Source organism: Emys orbicularis, chromosome 1 (assembly GCF_028017835.1).
Source record: "Emys orbicularis isolate rEmyOrb1 chromosome 1, rEmyOrb1.hap1, whole genome shotgun sequence".
In the NCBI taxonomy this organism is placed as follows: Eukaryota; Metazoa; Chordata; order Testudines; family Emydidae; genus Emys; species Emys orbicularis.
The window spans coordinates 75,215,071-75,234,742 of record NC_088683.1 but is presented as its reverse complement, the minus strand read 5'-3'; the positions used below and the strand labels follow the sequence as shown (position 1 = coordinate 75,234,742).

The 19,672-nt window shown below is 39.5% G+C and overlaps 1 protein-coding gene across 2 annotated transcripts in view; it reads right to left on the bottom strand.

Annotated features, from left to right (window-relative positions):
* Positions 1–311: 311 nt before the first annotated feature.
* Positions 312–19,672, bottom strand: part of NAV3 (neuron navigator 3) — a 363,920-nt gene continuing 344,559 nt past the window's right edge. Inside the window, exons 28-40 of one of the 2 annotated variants that reach the window (XM_065423439.1) lie at positions 19,007–19,072; positions 17,695–17,848; positions 15,236–15,410; positions 12,225–12,322; positions 11,067–11,162; positions 10,617–10,785; positions 9,611–9,846; positions 7,347–7,501; positions 6,212–6,283; positions 5,553–5,749; positions 4,674–4,792; positions 2,169–2,372; positions 312–431 (exon numbers count right to left, since the gene is read on the bottom strand). In XM_065423439.1, the coding sequence (XP_065279511.1) occupies positions 312–431; positions 2,169–2,372; positions 4,674–4,792; positions 5,553–5,749; positions 6,212–6,283; positions 7,347–7,501; positions 9,611–9,846; positions 10,617–10,785; positions 11,067–11,162; positions 12,225–12,322; positions 15,236–15,410; positions 17,695–17,848; positions 19,007–19,072 (1,861 nt within the window). The remainder of the gene's footprint in view (positions 432–2,168; positions 2,373–4,673; positions 4,793–5,552; positions 5,750–6,211; positions 6,284–7,346; positions 7,502–9,610; positions 9,847–10,616; positions 10,786–11,066; positions 11,163–12,224; positions 12,323–15,235; positions 15,411–17,694; positions 17,849–19,006; positions 19,073–19,672) is intronic. The other variant, XM_065423440.1, reaches the window with a different exon arrangement.

Sequence of the window (19,672 nt, the reverse complement as noted above, 5' to 3'; positions counted from 1 at the left end):
GAGAGAGAGGAAAAACAAAAAAAGGTTCCAGTTTGGCTAACACATGTGCAATCTGCTTAGTTGCCCTCCATTTAGGGCCCTTTCCAGTTGATTAATGGAGTCTTACTCGGCTCCACTGATATTGAAATGCCTTGAAATTAAACAAATTCAAGCTTTCCACTTCAATTTTAATTCCTGACTTTGCAGAGTTAAGCCTCCTGCCTACCTACAACACGCCGCTCTTGTTCAGGGACCTCAGTGTGCTGCTTTAATCCTGGCAGTAGTTAGGGGCAATAGATTTTACTATAATCCTCTACCCAGGTTCGTCCCCTCTAGAGAGTTGATTCAAGAGAGGAATCCAAAATGTCATCATGGTGGCTGGTGCTATCACTGTCACAGCTTTGTGCACTCGAGTAATTGGCTGCTTCTTGGAGCCTCATTAGCATATTCATCTGAAAAAGAAGGTAATGTTTATGTAATCACTGTAGCATTTAATGCAGCAAGGGCTATGTCAAAAATTAATTAAACTACTCTGGTGTATGCAGTGTGCTGGTACCCAGAGTGAGAGAAATGACAAAATGATTTCAGAACGGGCAAAATATCAGTGGCTCCTCCTGGCTGCCACCCCTTGCCCAGCCTTCGGTGCTTTAAATAAAAGCATGAGTGTAAAGGTCTAATAAGCCATAGGGATATAATAACTCTGCAATTCAGTGGTGTGACTGGCTGCAGCTGCAACACAGACAGGCAAAGGAAACAGTATCACAGCTGGACATCTGGGCCCGTATTTGGAGACAGTCAAGCCTCCAATAATGTTTTGGCTGCTGTAGGCAGAATAAATTGGAAAAGCAACTGCAAACATGATCACACGAACACACACCCTCCGAGAGAGAGTGTGTGTGTGGGGAGGTGGACTGTAGCCAGCTGCTACATACAAGAGCACCATCTGCTGCTCAAGAGCTGACTTCAGCAAAAGGAACAGTAACAGAAAACAGCAGAAAATAGTCCTGAGGAAAGGGGAAGCATAACATAATTCATTTGGGTATTATTGGAGCTTGTAGCACATTTGATAAATCATCAGAAGCCAACGCCTGCCCTAGAAAATTGCTCAGATTCTTGACGACAAACTCAGTATAATGATGATAATTTTATTTATAAAGCAGCACTCATGCCAAGGTCCTCAGAGCACTGAAAAACATTAGCCCAATTTTAAGATAGTGACACATTTTAGGTGAACAGTTCAGATTCCTTGTAACAAAATATATGCAATGAAAGGTAAGAAGAGGGAAGGTATTTTATTTGTGTGAACCCTTTTCAAGTTTGTTCAGGAATACTTGAATGTCTATACTTCATGGCTACACCATTCACAGATAATTCTATAAGCTTTGAACATTGTACTGGGGATACCACGAAGCAGCTTTAAGCTCCAAATTCAATGTGCGTGTTATATACCCTATGTATGAGACAAATACTGATGTGTGTGCGTATGTTACATTCTATGTATGAGACAAATTCTGAAATGCCTTGTTATCTCACACAGGGTCAATGGAGCTGATTCATCACCACTGAAATCAGTATTGACCCTCCCATTGGCTTCATGGATGCAGGTTCAAGCCTATATGCAGTGCAGATGCCACACTTTTGCCACATGGGGGAGGGTCCAGACAGCAAAGATTCATTATGGTGGGACACAACTTCTGCACTACAATGGAAGGATAGCTCAGTGGTTTGAGCTTTGGCCTGTTAAACCCAGGGTTGTGAGTTCAATTCTTGAGGTAGGGATCTGGGGCAAAAATCTGTCTGGGGATTGGTCCTGCTTTGAGCTGAGCAGGGGGTTGGACTAGATGACCTCCTGAGGTCCCTTCCAGCCCATATATTCTATGATTTCTGCACACTGCTATGTGGCATGGATAGTGAATGGGCTGGGAGCGTGGCCAGAAGATTCACTCGCAGTGCAAATCCTAAAGGGTCAAAGGACCACTCCTGTATTTGTCAGGTGGGAAACAGTGAGTCACATAGGCTAATTCCCTACATTATCTGGAGATTCATGGTCTGATTTCTGGGAAATGAACGCTCTGAGCACTTGTGGGGACTCAGAAGTAATATTAAATATATAATTGGTATATTCTTTACATTTCAAATTCTAGGTTGAAACACAGACTACAAAGGGAAGCAAAAAGCTTTGTTCTTACCAAGGGATCCCCTTCAGTGTCGCTTTGTGGAATGTGCTTGGAGGTGGTTCCTTCTTGTGCAGATGCGTAACCCTCAAACCCAATGTCTTCTGGTCTTAACTGAAGTAATGATGGCCATTCATGCTGCACAGGTGCGGAGCTCCATGGGTAAGTATCTGCTACCCACTTTGAGGGATCCTCCCATGGCGCTCTTTTACCATACATCTAAATTATGGATATAATACATTTAGTTATTTAGACTGCACACTTTTCAATACGTTACTATTTATAATACCAGACAAATGGAATCAAACGCATCTAAACAACTTTTGCAGCAGAGACTCAACTTTCAAAAGTGCTCAGCACCCACAGCGATGGCCCAAAGCTCAGAAGAGCTCACTTCCAACAGGCACCTAAATGAAATGGCTGTGTATTGAAAAGTGCTCCACACCTTACAACTCCCAATGAGAACAAAAAGAAATTGAGAACAGTAGAAGCTACAGGTTTTGATAAAATGTGAAGTGGAACTTTGGGAAAGGAGAGAGAAATATCCCAAGAAGTTGTTTGCGAGGTAGTTGGAAAGTACAAACCCATTTTAAGTGACATTATTTCCACTCATCTTGCAAAGAAGAGGGACATAGGAAATAGAAACAGAGATGTTCCATTTATACAGGGCTTAGGGAAGCTGTAGCAGAACAATAAGAAAGCCTCTTTAATCTTGAGTAGGGAGTACCTTCAATAGGTGAAGAGAAGAAATTCACCTAGCTCTTTTTATCTCCAGCTTACTCAGAGAGTCCTATTTTCTCTGAGTGTCACAATGATCTTTTCTGGACTCAGATTATCTTGGTCCTATTGCTTCTTATAAGAACATTTATTTTCTGTATAGTGTAGGCCCGGCAGTATAAAAAAATAAAGCAAGTCTGTAGGACTTCTGTGTATTATTATTATGTTGTTGTTAAACAATTCAGAATGTCTAAGAACTGGGCTGGTTTGTGGCAATCCAATAATTTCTTCTGGAGGCTGCCATCTTGTGCTTCAGAATTGAAGTTTTCATTTAAAAAAAAGTCTGTAGCCCTCATGGTTGTGAAAATGAATTGAACTACTCCTGTTGATATCAAGTTTATTTTTGTTTTAACTCTGCAGTTTAATGAGGATTGTTTAAATGTTAACTATTTCACTGCTTATTAATGTACTCAAGAAACAAATGACATAACCATATTATGAAGATGACTCATTTGAATGTCTCAAGTGGGTGGGACTTGGCATGTGGGCGGAGCATGAGAGAATACCACTATTTTTTTTTTCTTATTAGTTTCCCCCTGGTCTAAATAAGCTGCACTAATCTTGGTGTGACTGTGCCTATCAGATGTTCAGTACTCTATCTCAGTTAGTTCAAGCAGTTTTAGAAAACAGAGATGCTTCAATAATGCAAGATTCCAAACCTCACCCTATGAAGCAGAAATTTCAATGAGTGTTGGCGGTATCACTAGATTAATTTTTGGCAAAAGTTACCTTTCCATACCATATTGATCGCAGTGTTGCTGTAGCCTTGTTGGCCCCAGGATATTAGAGAGACAAGGTGGGTGAGGTAATAGTTTTTATTGGACCAACTTCTGTTGGTGAGAGAGACAAGCTTTCGAGCTACATAGAGCTCTTCTTCAGAATTCCGAATTCCTCAGAGCTCAAAAGCTTGTTTCTGGCCCAATAAAAGATATTATCTCACCCACCTTGTCTCTCTTTCCATACCATTCTCTTCATAGCATGCAAAGTTGTAGTGAACAAAAAGAGAACAAAAGGGGCCAAACAGAAAATGGAAAAAAAATCAGGTAGAAGGATTACTTCAAGTAAGTGGGGAATAGTTAGGCTCATAGAAAGAAAAGAGAAGAAAAAATGCCACAGACAAGATGGGAATAAGAGAGACATTAGAGCAGAGAGAAACTCAGGGAGCAGTAAGACAAAAGAGAGTCAGATTCTCATGTCCACCAACCCTTGGTGCAAAGTGCCTTAAATTGGCTGAAGAAGCCCAATGGAAAATAACCGTAGTATGGGGGAACTGTCTTCTGCAACAGCTGCAGTCCACACCCTTGGTGTATGCGGAAATACGGGTTATGTTGGGAAGAGTTGTGGATGGGATAGGAGGGGGTGTGGTGGACATCTCTGCTATGCCTGTTTGTCCACTAGTATAAAGTCCTTGAGGTCCTTCACCTGTGAAGCCCGCACTCGCAATGGATGTGGTGGCCCTGAATACCTTCTCTTCATTACATACAAGTGAAGAGAAGAACAAGAGTGTATCCTCCTGTCACAGACAAGCACGATCTCAAGAAAAGCCAAATCATGCATCAGGAAGTGCAGGAGAAAAGGGGTCTGGCACTTACTTCTAGAATTCTACCCCCTTTTTTTTTGTCACTGTGGCACAACACATCACTCTGACGTATTTCTGAAACGTATCCTGGAAAAAGCTTACAAAAACAACACAAAACTATGCTTTTTCTTTTGAAGCAAGACACAGTGTTTCTACCTACATACCTGAAGTCCCTCTCTCACGGCCTCCAGAAGATATGGCACCAAAGAATAGTTCCAAAGGTCTGTGAACCACACTCTGGAGCCATCAACATCCATGGGGCAGGGGAGGAAAAGGCGAGGACCTGAGAAGAAAAGTTTTTTGTTAAATAACATGAACTGTGAGGAAAAAAAATCTCCAAAAAATGTAAGGGAAAATGACTACCGCGGCAAACTTGAATAAAGAGAATGTTTATCCAGCACTACAATTATTGGCTAGTACTGAGTTCAGCTTTATGTTATTAAAAAATTAGAGTCCTTCTTCCCCTCTTCTAATGCCTGAACTACACTGGAACGTTTTAGTGGCAAAGCTAAAGGGATGTGATATTTTGCCAGCATATCTGTGCCATCATAAGCCTTAATGAAGACACAGTTACACCAATAGAAAAGTGCTTATGCCAGTATAATTTATTTCACTTTGCTGAACCCAAATTAGCTATATCATCACAAGCTCTTTTATACCAGTGTAACTGTGTCTACATTAACTATACTACATAGATAAGCAGCAAAGCTTTTAAGTGTAGACATGGCCTTAGTGTGGAGATTCTTGGAACAAGTCAAAGTTTCCATGGCAAACACTGTATATGAAACTCTTTAGTCAGGAAGTAAGGATGGAAATCACAGGAGAACAGACTTCCTCGTATGATTTCCATTACTTCCTTGTTTCAGTCAGGTTGGCAAGGCATGCTTCCCATGGTGATTTAATGTTTTCAGTATCAGCTTAAACACAAGATTTTACAAAGTCAATTCAATTTCTACAAACTTTATGAAAGGTTCAGGCTTTACCCTTATTTCACTCTGCTGGCTGAGAAAAGGCTAGCAGCACACTGCCTTGCAAGGACTCACCAATGGTCACATCTGAGGAGCTGTGCGTTTCTAAAAAGCTGTTGAGATGATGCCATGTCTTAGGGATCCAGTCAATAATCTTGATGAGGTCATTATTGCGCATGTTCCTTTCTATTTCTGTCTCAATCAGTTTCCTTCTCAGATACCTGCCCAGGAAACCTTTTACAGGTTCCGTGTGATTAGCACATAGCACCCACCTAATGTGAGAAGAGAAAACATCAAATAATCATACAATGAATAAACATTGCCTTCCATCTTAAACACAGAAACAATGACATCAGTGTTTAATACTGGTTATCTACTAAAATAAAAGTCAATTCTAATAATAAATCGTAAGGATCTATTTAGTCCGTATCACAAGGGTGATCTCTTTGCCTGTGCTTCCTGAGCCAATAGAAATCCAGTATGTTATAAGGTGGGCATATTACTACAATCCTGAACACCATGCTGCCATGGCAGGGGGTAGCAGGAATGATATTCTGTCTGTTTTGCCAGGTGGAAAAGTGCCACACAGACAGGTGTCATTAAGGGAAAGGGGGAAGAGGCAAACAGCTGTAGAGTGTGATTAAATTCAAGATGGGTGTTGGTGGATAAGCTGGAATGAGAGGAAGGAAATCTGAGAGGCCTGCACAGAGGAAAGACAAAGAAAGTGTATTTACCTGAAATTGTGATGCAGCTCTAGATTTGGTGATGAAGTAACCCCTTGGTTCATTGTTCCAATAATATAGGGACTAAAAAGAGAAAAGTAATACATTTAGTAGGAAGCGTCACTGCCACAGAATCCATCCAGGAGGCAGTTCAGAAAATATTCTTTACTTTTATCTTGCCTGGAGTCATCTTTGATAAAAGAATGTGCAGATGCTGTTTAGTCTCAAATTCCAATGATTTCTGGCCAGACTTATTTTTAGTATATTTGTTCTTGCATTTTTTTTCCTTTTCACACTTATGTTTTACTAGTGGTCATAAGCACTAAAACTAAATGAAGCAAAAGAGTGCTCACATACCTCATTATCTGTGGCTTGTTTAGTGGTTTTACTTCCAGGAACCAGTGAATCTTAGGAGCACTGAGCCATAATACACAAATATTTTATGAAGGGAAGCCCCTACGACAGGCACTTTTATAGCAGAAATAGACTGATTAATAGGCCGCTAGCAGTTTTCAAATACCTTAATTACTTTTTATTCTTTTTTGACCATGAAAGACAGCCAGTCAATCACATTCTCCTTTGGTGCTATGTCTAAACAACTTTTCCACTCTTCTACAGCCAGGTAAATTTTTGGCTCACAGTATAACTGTTGGAAACAGGAGGTCTACCACCAAAACAGCAGCTACTGTATAGCATACTCCATGGGTCCATATTGTATCCAGGAAAACACCTTATGGATAACTACCATCATGCATCTGTTGTTACCCTCCCACAAGCTCTGGGAGCTTCTCCTGGAACTAATATGCCTGTGTTCCATGACACAGATGTGTTCTATAGCAGTAGAAGGGGTTAAGATCCTGATTCAGCAAAGAATTTAAGTACATGCTTAACTTTAAGCATATATTTAAATCTCATTAAAGTCAGAGGGCATTAAAATATGCTTTAAGTGAAGTACACACAAGTGCTTGGCTGAATAGGGATGCAATTACTCACATATTTTAAGTTAATCACATGCTTAAGTACTTTGCTGAATCGGGATATGAGAGATACAAGGGTTCCTTATAACATATTTCATCATATCACACTAATAAAGAGCTTGTAATTGTTTTAAGCACAGAAGGCAGGGAAATGAAGAGCTGCTACCTACCATGTATTATATTTACAATTGAGGAAACCATTGAAGATATCACTCAAAGAACCAATATGGTGGAGGTTATCAAGAATTATTACTACAGGGAGATCAGCACCACTATTGTCAGCACTGCACTGCTCAGCCAGGTTAGCTAGGTATTGACGCAGATCCTTCAGCAAAAGAAAACAAATAAAACAGGAAAGTAAAATGCATTTAGTCACAGTAGGGGGGAGATTTTCAAAGGCACAAAGGGGAGTTAAGAAATTTCCCCCAATGCTTATATCTCAGCTGAGTTCCCATAACCACAAAGACTTGTTTCTCAGCCAGGGCAAAACTGAAGTTTCAGCTGTATATAGAGAAAATATATAGCTGACATGGTGTAGTGAAAACAAAAATGTAGGTAAGTCTCACTAAAGGTAAGGTAATAAAGTTTGTGTCCTGCTATCCTGAGGATATATTTCTCAGCAATCCAGCAATAAAAAAACTCTATATTCCATTACCAATAGGCTGAGCTATTTAGTTCACAAAGTAGTCCCACACTTTTAGGAACACCAAATTAACTTAATTCAAACAAGAGATTGTTATCTCATCTAGTTCACTGCTCCCATTCCCTCAGATTTCTGCCCATCATCTTCATCCCCTCACAGACCACCTGTTCAACGCTTTGGGGCTGCTATCTCACATGCCACAATAAAGTGTATTGCTTACGTTTATTTCTCTCTGTCAGCTAGCTACCTGGGGAGTAATGGTGGATTTGGGGTTGGGGAAGAATGGTCTGTAATCATGACAATTTATTTTGCTCTTGATGGTTTACTGTTCCTCAGTCTCCTGGCTAGTCCAGCTTTTTAGCTGTCCCTTGTGTGCAGTCTACAGTATAGCACACAGCACAGCAACGAGAGCACGGCTCAGCCTGCATTTTCCTAGGATAGGGATTTTTCATTTCCCGCATCACTCAGAATTTGCCCCAGTGATTTCACAAGATCGGTACACAGTCTCTCAACAATCCTTGTTGTGAATCCCTGGCACTTTGGACAGAAATCTCATTCTCATTATACTAGAACATTTCCTGGATCAGTGATAGCAAAATCGTATTTTTTTAAAGTAGAAACGTGTTATTTGTTGCTTTGGGAAAGTTCTTGTTTGGTTGTATAAATATATTAGGCTTTTTCTGACCAGGTGCCTTGAGAGAAAATCATGAGTTTCTTCCTAGTTTAGCTCTGTAGCACCATCTGTATTGTTCAAGCACACATGACAAGGATTTCTTTTTTCTTTCTTACAAACTATAAGGTTTACTTGTCAAATAATCTTAGCACAAAATAAAGAAAAAAAAATGAAAGAAAAATACACACATACACTTGCCAGTGAGCCAGCAAAGTGACATTTTTGTGAATCACTCACATTATATATTCTACATATATAATTCTGATAAATTTGAGCACTTCTCTGTCAGAGTGAATGATATCACAAATCATTTGCATAAAGGGAATGAAAATAGGTGTTTATGACGGAATAGCTCTCTTATCTCTTCTATGGTCCGTGTGGACTTTCTTCTCAATCTATGCTAACAGTGCTGCGTGCTCATCACAAAACTCTAAGTAAAGATATTGATTTTCGGATATTTTTTTTTTTGGTTAGCAACCAATTTACACACCCCATTTAGGGTACCAGGTAGCTTGTGAGTTACTTGTTGATAATTTGGTTATTCTGTGAATACCTTGGCAATCTGAGGTATATAGTTAATTCAACCTGCATGTTGTCTGAAGCGTGGGCTAAATATTGTATTATCAGCACCACTACTGTAGAATTCAGGAGAAAACAGCAGCAACCAGAACTTATGTAGTGCTAAGCAAGGAATTGAACCCAAATGCTAATCCAATGCCCTGTTCACTAGATCATCCTTTTTACTCCCATCCAGTAATTTTGGGCTACCATTTTCACTATCAAAATGCAAGTCAGACTAGCACTACATTGTACAGCTAATGTCTTCAAAAAGAAGTTACTGGAACTCCATGAACTAGAGTTAAAATGGCATTTTATTCTGCCTTTAGCAGCTTGTGAAGTGGAAGTCCTACAAGTGCCCCAAAATTCAGCTCTTCTACACAATATCATGATGCACCACTCAGATTACAAAGAGCTGTGGCTGCATGTTTCATTCTGATTAAAGGTTCAATCACAATAGGAAAACACAAAAAACAGGGAATTGTGTAAATTAGCAGGACTAACTCTTGCTCATCAGTACAAATCAGGCAACAAATTTGTCATTTTTAATTGTAACTTACCTTGCTTGATTTGTGATCTACATTAAAAGTAGCAATTGCATCCTCAGTTTTTTTCCTGCCCAATTTAGTTATTATGTATTCAGCCAGTCTGTTGGCTAAATAGGTCTTTCCAGTGCCACTGGGTCCTGACAGGATGATTCTGTGATGCTCCATCAGCAAATTAAAGTACCGTTGGGTAATTGGCTTAGGAATTAGTGTATCAAACACAAAACTGTCCAAACTGTTTTCTTCCACTCCTGGGAATAAAAGAAAAAAATAACTTGTCTCCATTCAAGGTGATGTCTAAAATAAGTATAAATTCAGCATGGTGTCTGCTGACATCCATGCCATGCTGAGAGCAGGTAAATGCTCCTATCTAATTCCTATCTTCTCCAGGGTTTGAATACCGTTGGAATTGCACAGATACTTCCTAAGGGGCAAAAAGATAAAACAGCAGCAGCACCACCACCATGAGTAGATGGGTGGGAGCAACAATATCAAAGTAAATGTGAAGAGAAGGCTCTGTGAGGCAGAGATGTGTGTTTCAAACATTAAAGGCATTTAAGATAAAAAGGTCGAAGTGACAGCAACAAGGGTTACCAGCAGAAAGATATCACATCAAATGACACGGTCCTTTTGAAGGCCCCCAACATAGAAAAACCCTACAGCTCTTTGAAATGTTTAAAGTCCCTATTGTGGAGCAGGATGGCGTAGAAACATTTCTGAATGGAATTCTTGAATTTTGTCCCTGGTCTCTATTAAAGCCATTTGTCCTTTGCTGTGACTTTAAAGTCAGTGAGAGAAGAGAAATATTTTTCGTATTATTTAATATTTATACTTCTACAGCACCAAGAAGCCTGAATGTGCTAAGTACTATACAAACACATACAAAGAACTTACAGGACAAATGACTTCCTGTGTTGGACACGGGGTGAGAAAAAGTCAGGTTTAAACGATAAATAGAGGGGTTGGGAGGGATATAACAAAGAAGAGAAAAATATCTGAAAAAACATAGTTGTGGTTTTACCTTTCAGGTTCACGGTGATGATGTTATTATCTCCAACCAGATATCCACAAGGCAGCAGTTCAGGCACTTCCAGGCTATGGGCTCTGATTAAATCCCCTATACAGTAGCTAGCAATACAATCGGAGCTTAAACCCAGGCTAGTAGCTGGATCCACTCGGAAGATATATTCCTAAAATTATACATACATACAAGATATAAAAGTATGCATGGTCATCTCACGTGAGACAAGTTATTAAAACACATACTTTAACGTAGGTGTAGGCCCATTTAAAGAAGACTCAGATCTATGCATTTCAGAGAAGCATATGTAAACTTAAAAAAGAGCAAAAGCATTAACTTAGGCTATATGACAAAAATGAATTAGGCAAGTCAAAACTAACCAAGTAGGGAGAGTTTATGGGAGACAAAGAATATGGAATTAACTGATCAACCAACTTTTAAATATCCCACCTTAAAGAGACGTCTAATTACTCCATCTAAAACGTCCCATTTGGTTTTCCCACTAACCCCAATGGATCCTATCAAATATGCCTGCGTCTTTTGATCCTATAAAGAGAAAGAGAGAGAATTCACAAACTGGACTAAAATTGGAGGAAATCAGTTTGCCACATGCATTTAAAGATCTCTAAGATACAACGCTACAACTTAGTAATTAACACATAAAAATAGGTATAAGTAATGTTAAGGTGGACACTTCAGTCTTACTTCATGCCATTGTCCACCTATTATTTTAATTATATTGTTATATATGTGGAAATAAAGTACATTAAATAGATCACACATAGCTCTAAGGTTTTTCCTGTATTTAGGGTTACATGCATGAGTTAAACATCAATGGTTGGCATTTGCTTCATGGGGTAGTACAAAGCTGCCTTATCGCAGGACAGAATCTGGGCCTAGCAGTATAAAAATATTGAATTGTGACCAAGTAAGCTCCTATCCCTTCACACTGAGTCACTTAACTTCAAAGTAGTCATATTGATTTCTTTTCTTTAAGAAATCTATGGTTGAAACTATATTATACATTTTTGACTTTGAGCTAATATTTTTAGCTTAGTTGTTTGGGACCATCTGTGCAAAAGTGATGTAGACTTGTGGTGGCACCTGAGCGATAAAAATAAAGTAAGACTCATTGTATACAAATACAGGTTACACTATATTAAAAAGATTTTTGGAACATAAAACATCAGATCATGAGGATATGATTCAAAATTGATTAATTTGGACCTCTCAATTTTGTCCACATGAGGAGCATACTTGCAACTTGCCAAGGGCTATACCTAAATTACAACGACCACCCCTTTTAACAGAAGCCCATCTGAAGAGACTACAGGTCCCAGTATGCAATACTCCAACTTAAACTGAGTCAGACTAGTAGTCTGTCTGAGCCTTCATAAAAGCAGCAATAGGCCATAATGCAGAAGATTGTGGGGACTGCATTTGACAATGCCTGGATTAGATAAAAAATATAGGAAGAAAGGATAAAAGAAAAAGGGTATGTTGAATGTTTGACTTTCAGTTCCTAACTGAAAATAGTGCAACTAGCTCAGCTATAATGGTGGTATTTACTATATCTGTGATTCTAGGACTTCAGGAAAATGAACGTACCTTGGATCGACCATAGCCCTTACTTATGGTGACTATAATTTTAACACTGTGGCCTTCTTTGGGGAGGGCTCCATCTGTGACATCATCCAGTAAAATATCTACAACACAAGAAGCAAACATATTTTATAGAATGTGATTAATCTAAGAAGTGATATAAGCTTTGTTTTACTTGTTATTTTAATGTTTGTTGCAAGGTCTTTTAGTAAGAAAGGCCACTATCACAACAATAGCAGTATGATCACTTTAATTACTACTTACTTCTCATCCATTTCTGTTGGAAATGAAAAAGTAATGATTTGTCAGCTGATGAAGGCAATCATTCCTAATAAGCTTTGGTTGTGTGTATCCTGAGTTGAGGCCCTATACATTCCATTAGCTACAATACATTTTTTTCTTTGCTTTTCTTACTGGAGTGTGTTCAAAACTACCATGGATCCATGTGACAACCTAGTTTAAACCTCATATTATGTAGAAACATAACCTTTGACTATCCACCTTGCCCTTTAAAATGCTGTCAGTTGAAAAATAGCAAATCCTGAAGCCAAAACTCTTGCTGCTGTAAGTCCATTGGGTTTCACCTTCCCTTCCCAACAGACTTTACCTTACATCGATGAAGCATAGTCACATGGAAGAGTCCCTCTTTCCTCATGATGCAGCTTCTAGAGCTGCATTCCCTTATTGTTCTTTTCATGTCATCAACTTCCTTGATCAGAAGGAAGAGGAACTTGCCCAGGAAACTGCTTTGTATTCAGTCTGGACTCACTCAGTGTCCAGCCACTTCTCTGATGATAGGGTTGCAATGCAGGACTTCACAGAGGTCTTGGAGGTAGAGAGAATCTCCATCTTCCCCTAGACATCTGTTTCTTGACCTGCCTCTTCACCAGCTCCTTCAACAGGGCTCCTGTTAGGTGCTGAGGCCATAATATTCCTGCAAGGAACCCAAATTGCTCTTTCCCCAATAATTTTTTAGCATAGCATGAAGGCTTCCACTCTTGTAGGCTTTTCACTAACTGTCTGAATAATTCAAAATCTCCATTCTTCCCCATCCTAGCTTGCCTTGCCAATGGAGCAGACTCCAGTTAGGGCTTCATTAGTTTCACGTGTTGCAGCCCCCAAGCATGCTTAACTGGACCATAGCTCCAAAGCCTCGGGTTAATAACCTCTTGGTCTCTACAAAAGTACCAGAAGATTTGATGGTGGAAACTTCCCACACTTGCAAGCTTCCTGCTGCCATAGCAAAATGATATGCAGTGTTTAGATTGGAATGGGTACACGTTTGAATGGGATCTTCCTCTCCTCCATGTGCCTTAGCCTTGTTAGTTCTTATAATCAGAAGTAATCAGCTTGCATACTAGAAGAGCATGTATCAATAGCACACACAGAATTATACACAGTCTATAGTATTTTTTTGCTGTACAGGCAAGTCTCATCTTACACGGGGGTTCCGTTCCGCAGTTAGCGCGTAAAGCGAAAACTGCGTATAGTGAAACACTCATTGAGTTCAATGGCAGGCAGAATCGCCCGCACTACAGATGCAGTTTTTATATTGTTGTTTTTCTTTTTTTTCCCCGTTTTTGCCGACGGCGCAAAGCTGAATTCGCGCATGTTAAATGCGCCTAAGATGCAACTTGCCTGTATCTGACTTAATAGAACTCTAGATTTAGTCAGAACCAAGAGATCTGGAGCTGCAATTTCAGGATCTATTCATGAAAAAGTTTCTAAGTTCAGTACTATTGAATGGACCACTGCTCTGGTATTGGGGGCTTCCTCCCATTGGGGGGGGGGGGGAAGCACAATAAGACTTTTCCTTCCTGGTACTGAATGAATGTGTTTGCAGTAGAAGAAACTTCATGCCATGTCCAGGGACAACACAGCCTCATCTATTCAGTGAGTTAATCCAGGCAATAAAATGGCTGGCGTGTAAAGAAAAACATGCTGATTTTCATATAAAATATAAAATTAAACCAGAAGAGAGGCTCAAATACCCATGTAATCAATGACTGGAAAGATAATATGACTGACTGCCAACTCAAATTATTGTCAGGCAGTTTGGCACATCCCCAGCTGTACTATTGCCCAGACTCCATCTATAATTATTAGCCACACTGTTATTGCTTCCAGAGATTGCATTATACTTTCTACAGATGTGCATTACTGATGGTTTCTCTGCTTCTGCTATGCTCATCGTTTTAACAGTTGAGACAGTACTCCTGTTTCTTGGCCACTGTATGCAATGAGTGCAGAAAGCTTACAGTAGGGAGATTGGGATTATCTATTCTCAGACACTACGGTATTGTATAATGTGTGAATGTTCAGAACCTACATCCTGGTTGCTTTTCTACATGGGGATTCCCACAGAACTCAATAAGAGGATTTAGTGAGCAGAGCAGGATTTGGCCCTACAGTAAATGGTAAATGGATTGATCTGGACCCGACAGTATATGGAAAGAAAAAAAGGTCATCCCAACCTAGACTACATATCTACCTTCCACAACAAATTACTAAAATCTAACTCTAAACAGTGTTCACTTTCCTTCCTGATTGCAGAAATGGTGCATTCTTAAGGAATCCGCAGGAAATGAACAATACCATATCTGTAGATAAAAGGGAAAGTTTTAGCAACTACTCTCACATTTGACCCACAAAGACACATATTTCAGCAGTTCTTTGACACCTGTTCTACAATGGTGCCCTTCTTATCAAATATCAACCTGTAGCATACAAAAATCAAAGAGAAACATTGCTAGGAGCTAGGAACATACTGTGTGGAGGATAAATAATCTGATATTACTATTCTCTGACTTCTAAAGCCAAATTTTCAAAAGAGATCACCAAAACTATTTGTGAGGTCCATGTGCAAATACCCAGTAGCACATGAAAATCTGAGGTTTATGTGTACAAATCAATGCATGTGTAGTTTCAGAAGGCACATTTGAAATATGGACCTTTAAGAAAATAAAATGAAAGAAAAATACATTCATGTTAATCATGTATATATATGTATTATTCACCTGACGTAACAGAGTCTGTGATATTCAAGTTGTTCAGAGAAAGCCCTAATGATTGCCGTGATGAAGAGGAGGATGTGCTGCTTGAAGACTCAGAAGATGGTCGAGCCGGCTTCCCGGTGTTTCCAGTCTCTGCCTTTAAGCGATCATTTTCAGCTTTCAGTATCTCAATTTCATTCTAAAACAAAAAGAAATCAGTATAAAAACATGGGAGATTTTTGTCTCTGAAAACCATTGAGCACTGGGTGGTTGTTCAGGCAGCTTGCTGCTCACCAGCACAAGCTAACTGGTTTAGCAGCTCTGTAGCAGCATGTAACAATACATCAACAGTACAATACAATTAGTGGAAACTGAATTCCCTTCAGTTCTGAAATGGGAGGGGGGACTGCTAAAAGCTCCTTTTATTCTTGCATCAATCTCACCGCTGATCAACACAATGTTCAAGTCCTTGTGTTTACTACAGATCTGACATATTGCACTTGGAATTTTCACTTCAGAAAGCCATTTTTCTTTGTCAAATATCTTATGTAATAGTTATTTCCTTTAAGTGGTTACTAAAATCTCAGCTAGATAATGCTGCTAAAGTCACAGAAGACTACCGTTGCCACTAGAAGTACATTGAATCAATGACATCACCAAGGAGATATGAAATGAAAACCAAACAATAAAAATAAGATAGTTTAACTGTTTCATAACCCTTGTTGACATCAGACAGTTTTTGATCACCCCAACATGGTTTTGTTCACATAAGAGCCAAAAAACTCCTTTTGATGAAAACATATAGTGACAGATGAATCAGAACAGTCAGGATTTTTTTGTTAGCTAAATCCTCTGTGGTGCCGAGAGATTATCGAGTTTACAATAATCAAATGAAAACTTAGCCTGAGCACAGCCTGGTACCAGCTAAATCTAGCTTTTAGACGCTTCATGAAACATAGTACAAAGCAACTGCTTATTCTTGGAGATGGCATTGCACATCAGATTTAATTCCATATTCACTCACACTCTGCTAAGTGTCTGAAACTTTCATAAAGGCTCTTCAACCACATTTTAAGAATAAAAAAATAAAGGATAGCATCCCCCCCCATGAAAGAAACCAAACAAGCAAAGAATGGTGGGAAGTGAAGAGAAGGGGTCAAACATGTAAAAAATGCCAGCAGGTAATAAAGGCACCTGGGTTCAAATCTGGAATAGGGCTCCAGTGAAATGAGTCATGTGATATCAAACCCTTCCCCACCATATATGAAATTATTAACTACACCAGTTTGCCCAGCTGAGCCACATTAGAACTGATGGGCAATGAGAAATATGTGTTGGGAAGGTTTTAGGGTGCTTTGAGTATGTACAGTATAGTGCTATACGACTTATTTTCCCCTCCACTCCCAGAAACACCGTGTGGGCTGGACAGCCCAGGAAGGTTTTCCTTTTAAGAATGCTCTAGGAAGGAGAAACACGGCAACAACAGTGATTGCCAGGAGCATCAGGGGGCTGGGGACTAGCCAAGCACTGTCCCAACGCTGTGGAGTCATGTGACCACAGCAAACCATTCCGTCCATCCTAGGAGAACACCTGGGCTGGAGCCCTCCTCAGAATTTCCCTGCTATTTTAGGTTCCAGACTCTATCAGCTGGTTTTTGCACCTGGGAGACTGAATGTTCAGATGAGGGTGTAGGAATGGGAAGGACTGAACACAGATAGGGCCTAAATCAGCAGGGCTCTGTGGTGAAGATTGCAACTGCTGCTAGGCGCTCCAGAGATGGATCCTGTAATGGTGGGAGCAGCCAGCATGCCACCAAACCCCAGGTCTCTTCCAATGAATGCAGTCACTTTTCTGAATTTCCCTTTCTTCACAGAATAAGGTCTCATGCAGATTGAAGGGGAGTTTGTCAGGAGGCAGGGGTTGGGAAGATGCAGGATGAGAAGCTGGGTTGAGAGAGGACATAAGAGGGAGTCATGGGTAATAATTAAGCAAGAATTTTAGTGGGCTAGTAAAAACAAATTGTTTAGGTTTGTGGAGAAGAGTTGGGTCAGGAACTAATGAGTCCAGTAGAAGGACTAGTCCATGTACATAAAAATAATAATGCCACCCCCCACACACACATTGAGTTAACAAGCTGTGTAACAATCAGCTTCCTGATCTCTTTGCTTGTCTGTCATATCTCTTCTTCCCACCCAAGCCTTTTCAGATTGTAAAAGCCTTAGGGAAGGGATTATGTCTTCCTGTGTATCTGCAACACACATTTTGATTGCTAGTGTAATATAAACTAGATGAATTAATATTATCATTATAATACTGTATCTAGAGTTATCAAGCCTGTCTCTAGGAAGTGCTATCAATCTCTCATGTTCCTGTGTGACAACATTTTTTTAAATAAACAAAATAAAATAATGGGAAGGAGTTAAAAAACAAACAAGCATGCTTTACGTGAGCACTACCCTACTTACTTATGCCACTGCACTGACCTGCATGCGGTTCATGGCTTCACGAATCTGATCAAGATGGTGTGCCGAGCTGAGGGCCTCGAGACGAATGTCTGTTAACTTTAGCTCTTTTTCCCTCAGCTCACTCTTTAGCTGTAGAATAATTTCAGCCTCTGCCTCTGTGCACTCACATATCCTAAAGAGGAGAAGGAAAATAGGCAGGAGATTAAAGGAAGATTTTCTCCTACAAGCAGTGTCATTATTACATATCAAAGAACAGAAAATGGTTGCTGCTGGTAAAACCTAGGAATGGAGAGAGAATTTTATGAAAGCAATATGAAGAGGTTCAAACTGCAAAATAATAATAAAGAAAAAAAACTAAAAATGTCCAGATGAAATGATGATTTCTCTTTTTTATCTTTCAAATTTAGTTAGTTTCCTGTGGTGGAAAAAAAAGATGTAAAAAACTGAGTATGTACAAAAAACTAGATTTTTTTTTTACATGCTTGGTTTTTCAAATGTGGAATGGCTGTATCTTCAAATAGCTTGAACTATATTTCTCAGCTGTGTCACTTTTTCTGTGCAAAGGGTATGATTTTCCCAGATATCAGTGATCAAAACGGAGCTATGGTGGTCAAATTAAACTATTGTTACATACTATTTATTAGACACTATTTAATAGTGTGCGTTGTGCTGTGCAATACACAAAAATACAGCCCCTGCCCTTGTGATCTAAAAGACAGTCCCTGCAGGGGCTGTCATATTTACCTATAGTCACCCCATTATGATATATGGTTTCTCAAATACTGCAGTTATTTACTTATACTTATAATAGGGTAAATATGTAACTGGCTAAATGTTGATTTTTACAATGGAGATCATTGCATAGTGCGATTACAGACACAGAAGCATTTCACTTGACTTTGTCTAGGGAAGCCCAGAAGCTACCTGATTCTCATTCTACAATGGTACAATTCACCTCACCTGTTATGTAGAACACCATGTCCCAGAACCCACTTGCTATCTTAATTAAATCCATTCCATAACATAGAACTGCCAGAATATGGAACAACAAGTTTCTGCCACACTTCAGCACCAGTCAATGCTTGCAGTCAATTTACTCTGATGTTATTTTGCTTTTATTACTTCTTCTAAATAGTTAATGTTTATAAAATACTTTAAAGATGAAAAGCACTACATAATAAGTATTATTATTGCTACTAGTATGCAAACATGAAACAGAGGTCAGCTTTTAATTGCCAGAATGCATGCAAATGCATTTTGGGAAAGAAAATGACACACTCTTCAGTTTAGCACTTGGATATGCAATTCCATGCCTCACACTCCTTTTTACCGGGATCTATGCTTGTAGGTCACATGACCATTTTGCCTTTTCTTTGGTGCCCAGATTAGAGATGACCTGCATATACACACATTAGACAGACAGAAGCAAGTGGAGGAAAGAAAAGGCAATGATTTAGAACATGAGACTCAGGTCAGAAAAATTAAAAAGAAACCACTGCAAAGGAAAGAAGATGTAGTTCATGGTATATAAAAACATTAAATGGCAAACTAAAGAAGGGAAAATGTCAGACTTTAGCCTGACTATATTAACAACATGTACCAGTATTTTATATATGAGGAAAAGAGATAAAGACTCATATTACAACGTACTAAGCCATCCCCCTTCACTCAACCACTGCAGCCACCATCACCACTGAACTGATGAGGGGTTTTGCATGTGTGGGAATACTGAAAGAGATATTGACTGATCAGAAGGCTGACTTTACTTCAAAGCTAATGGGGGAATTGTGCAACCTCTTGAAAATCAAGGCCTTGCAGACGTTGGTCTACCACCTCCGGACAGATGGGCTGGTGGAGTGCTTCAGTAAGACACTGAAAGAGATACTTAGGAAATTTGTGACCTTGGATCACCATCACTGGAATCAGTAACTCCCACACCCCTTTCTGCCATCCATGAAGTGCCACAGGCACTGACAGGGTTCTCATCATTCAAACT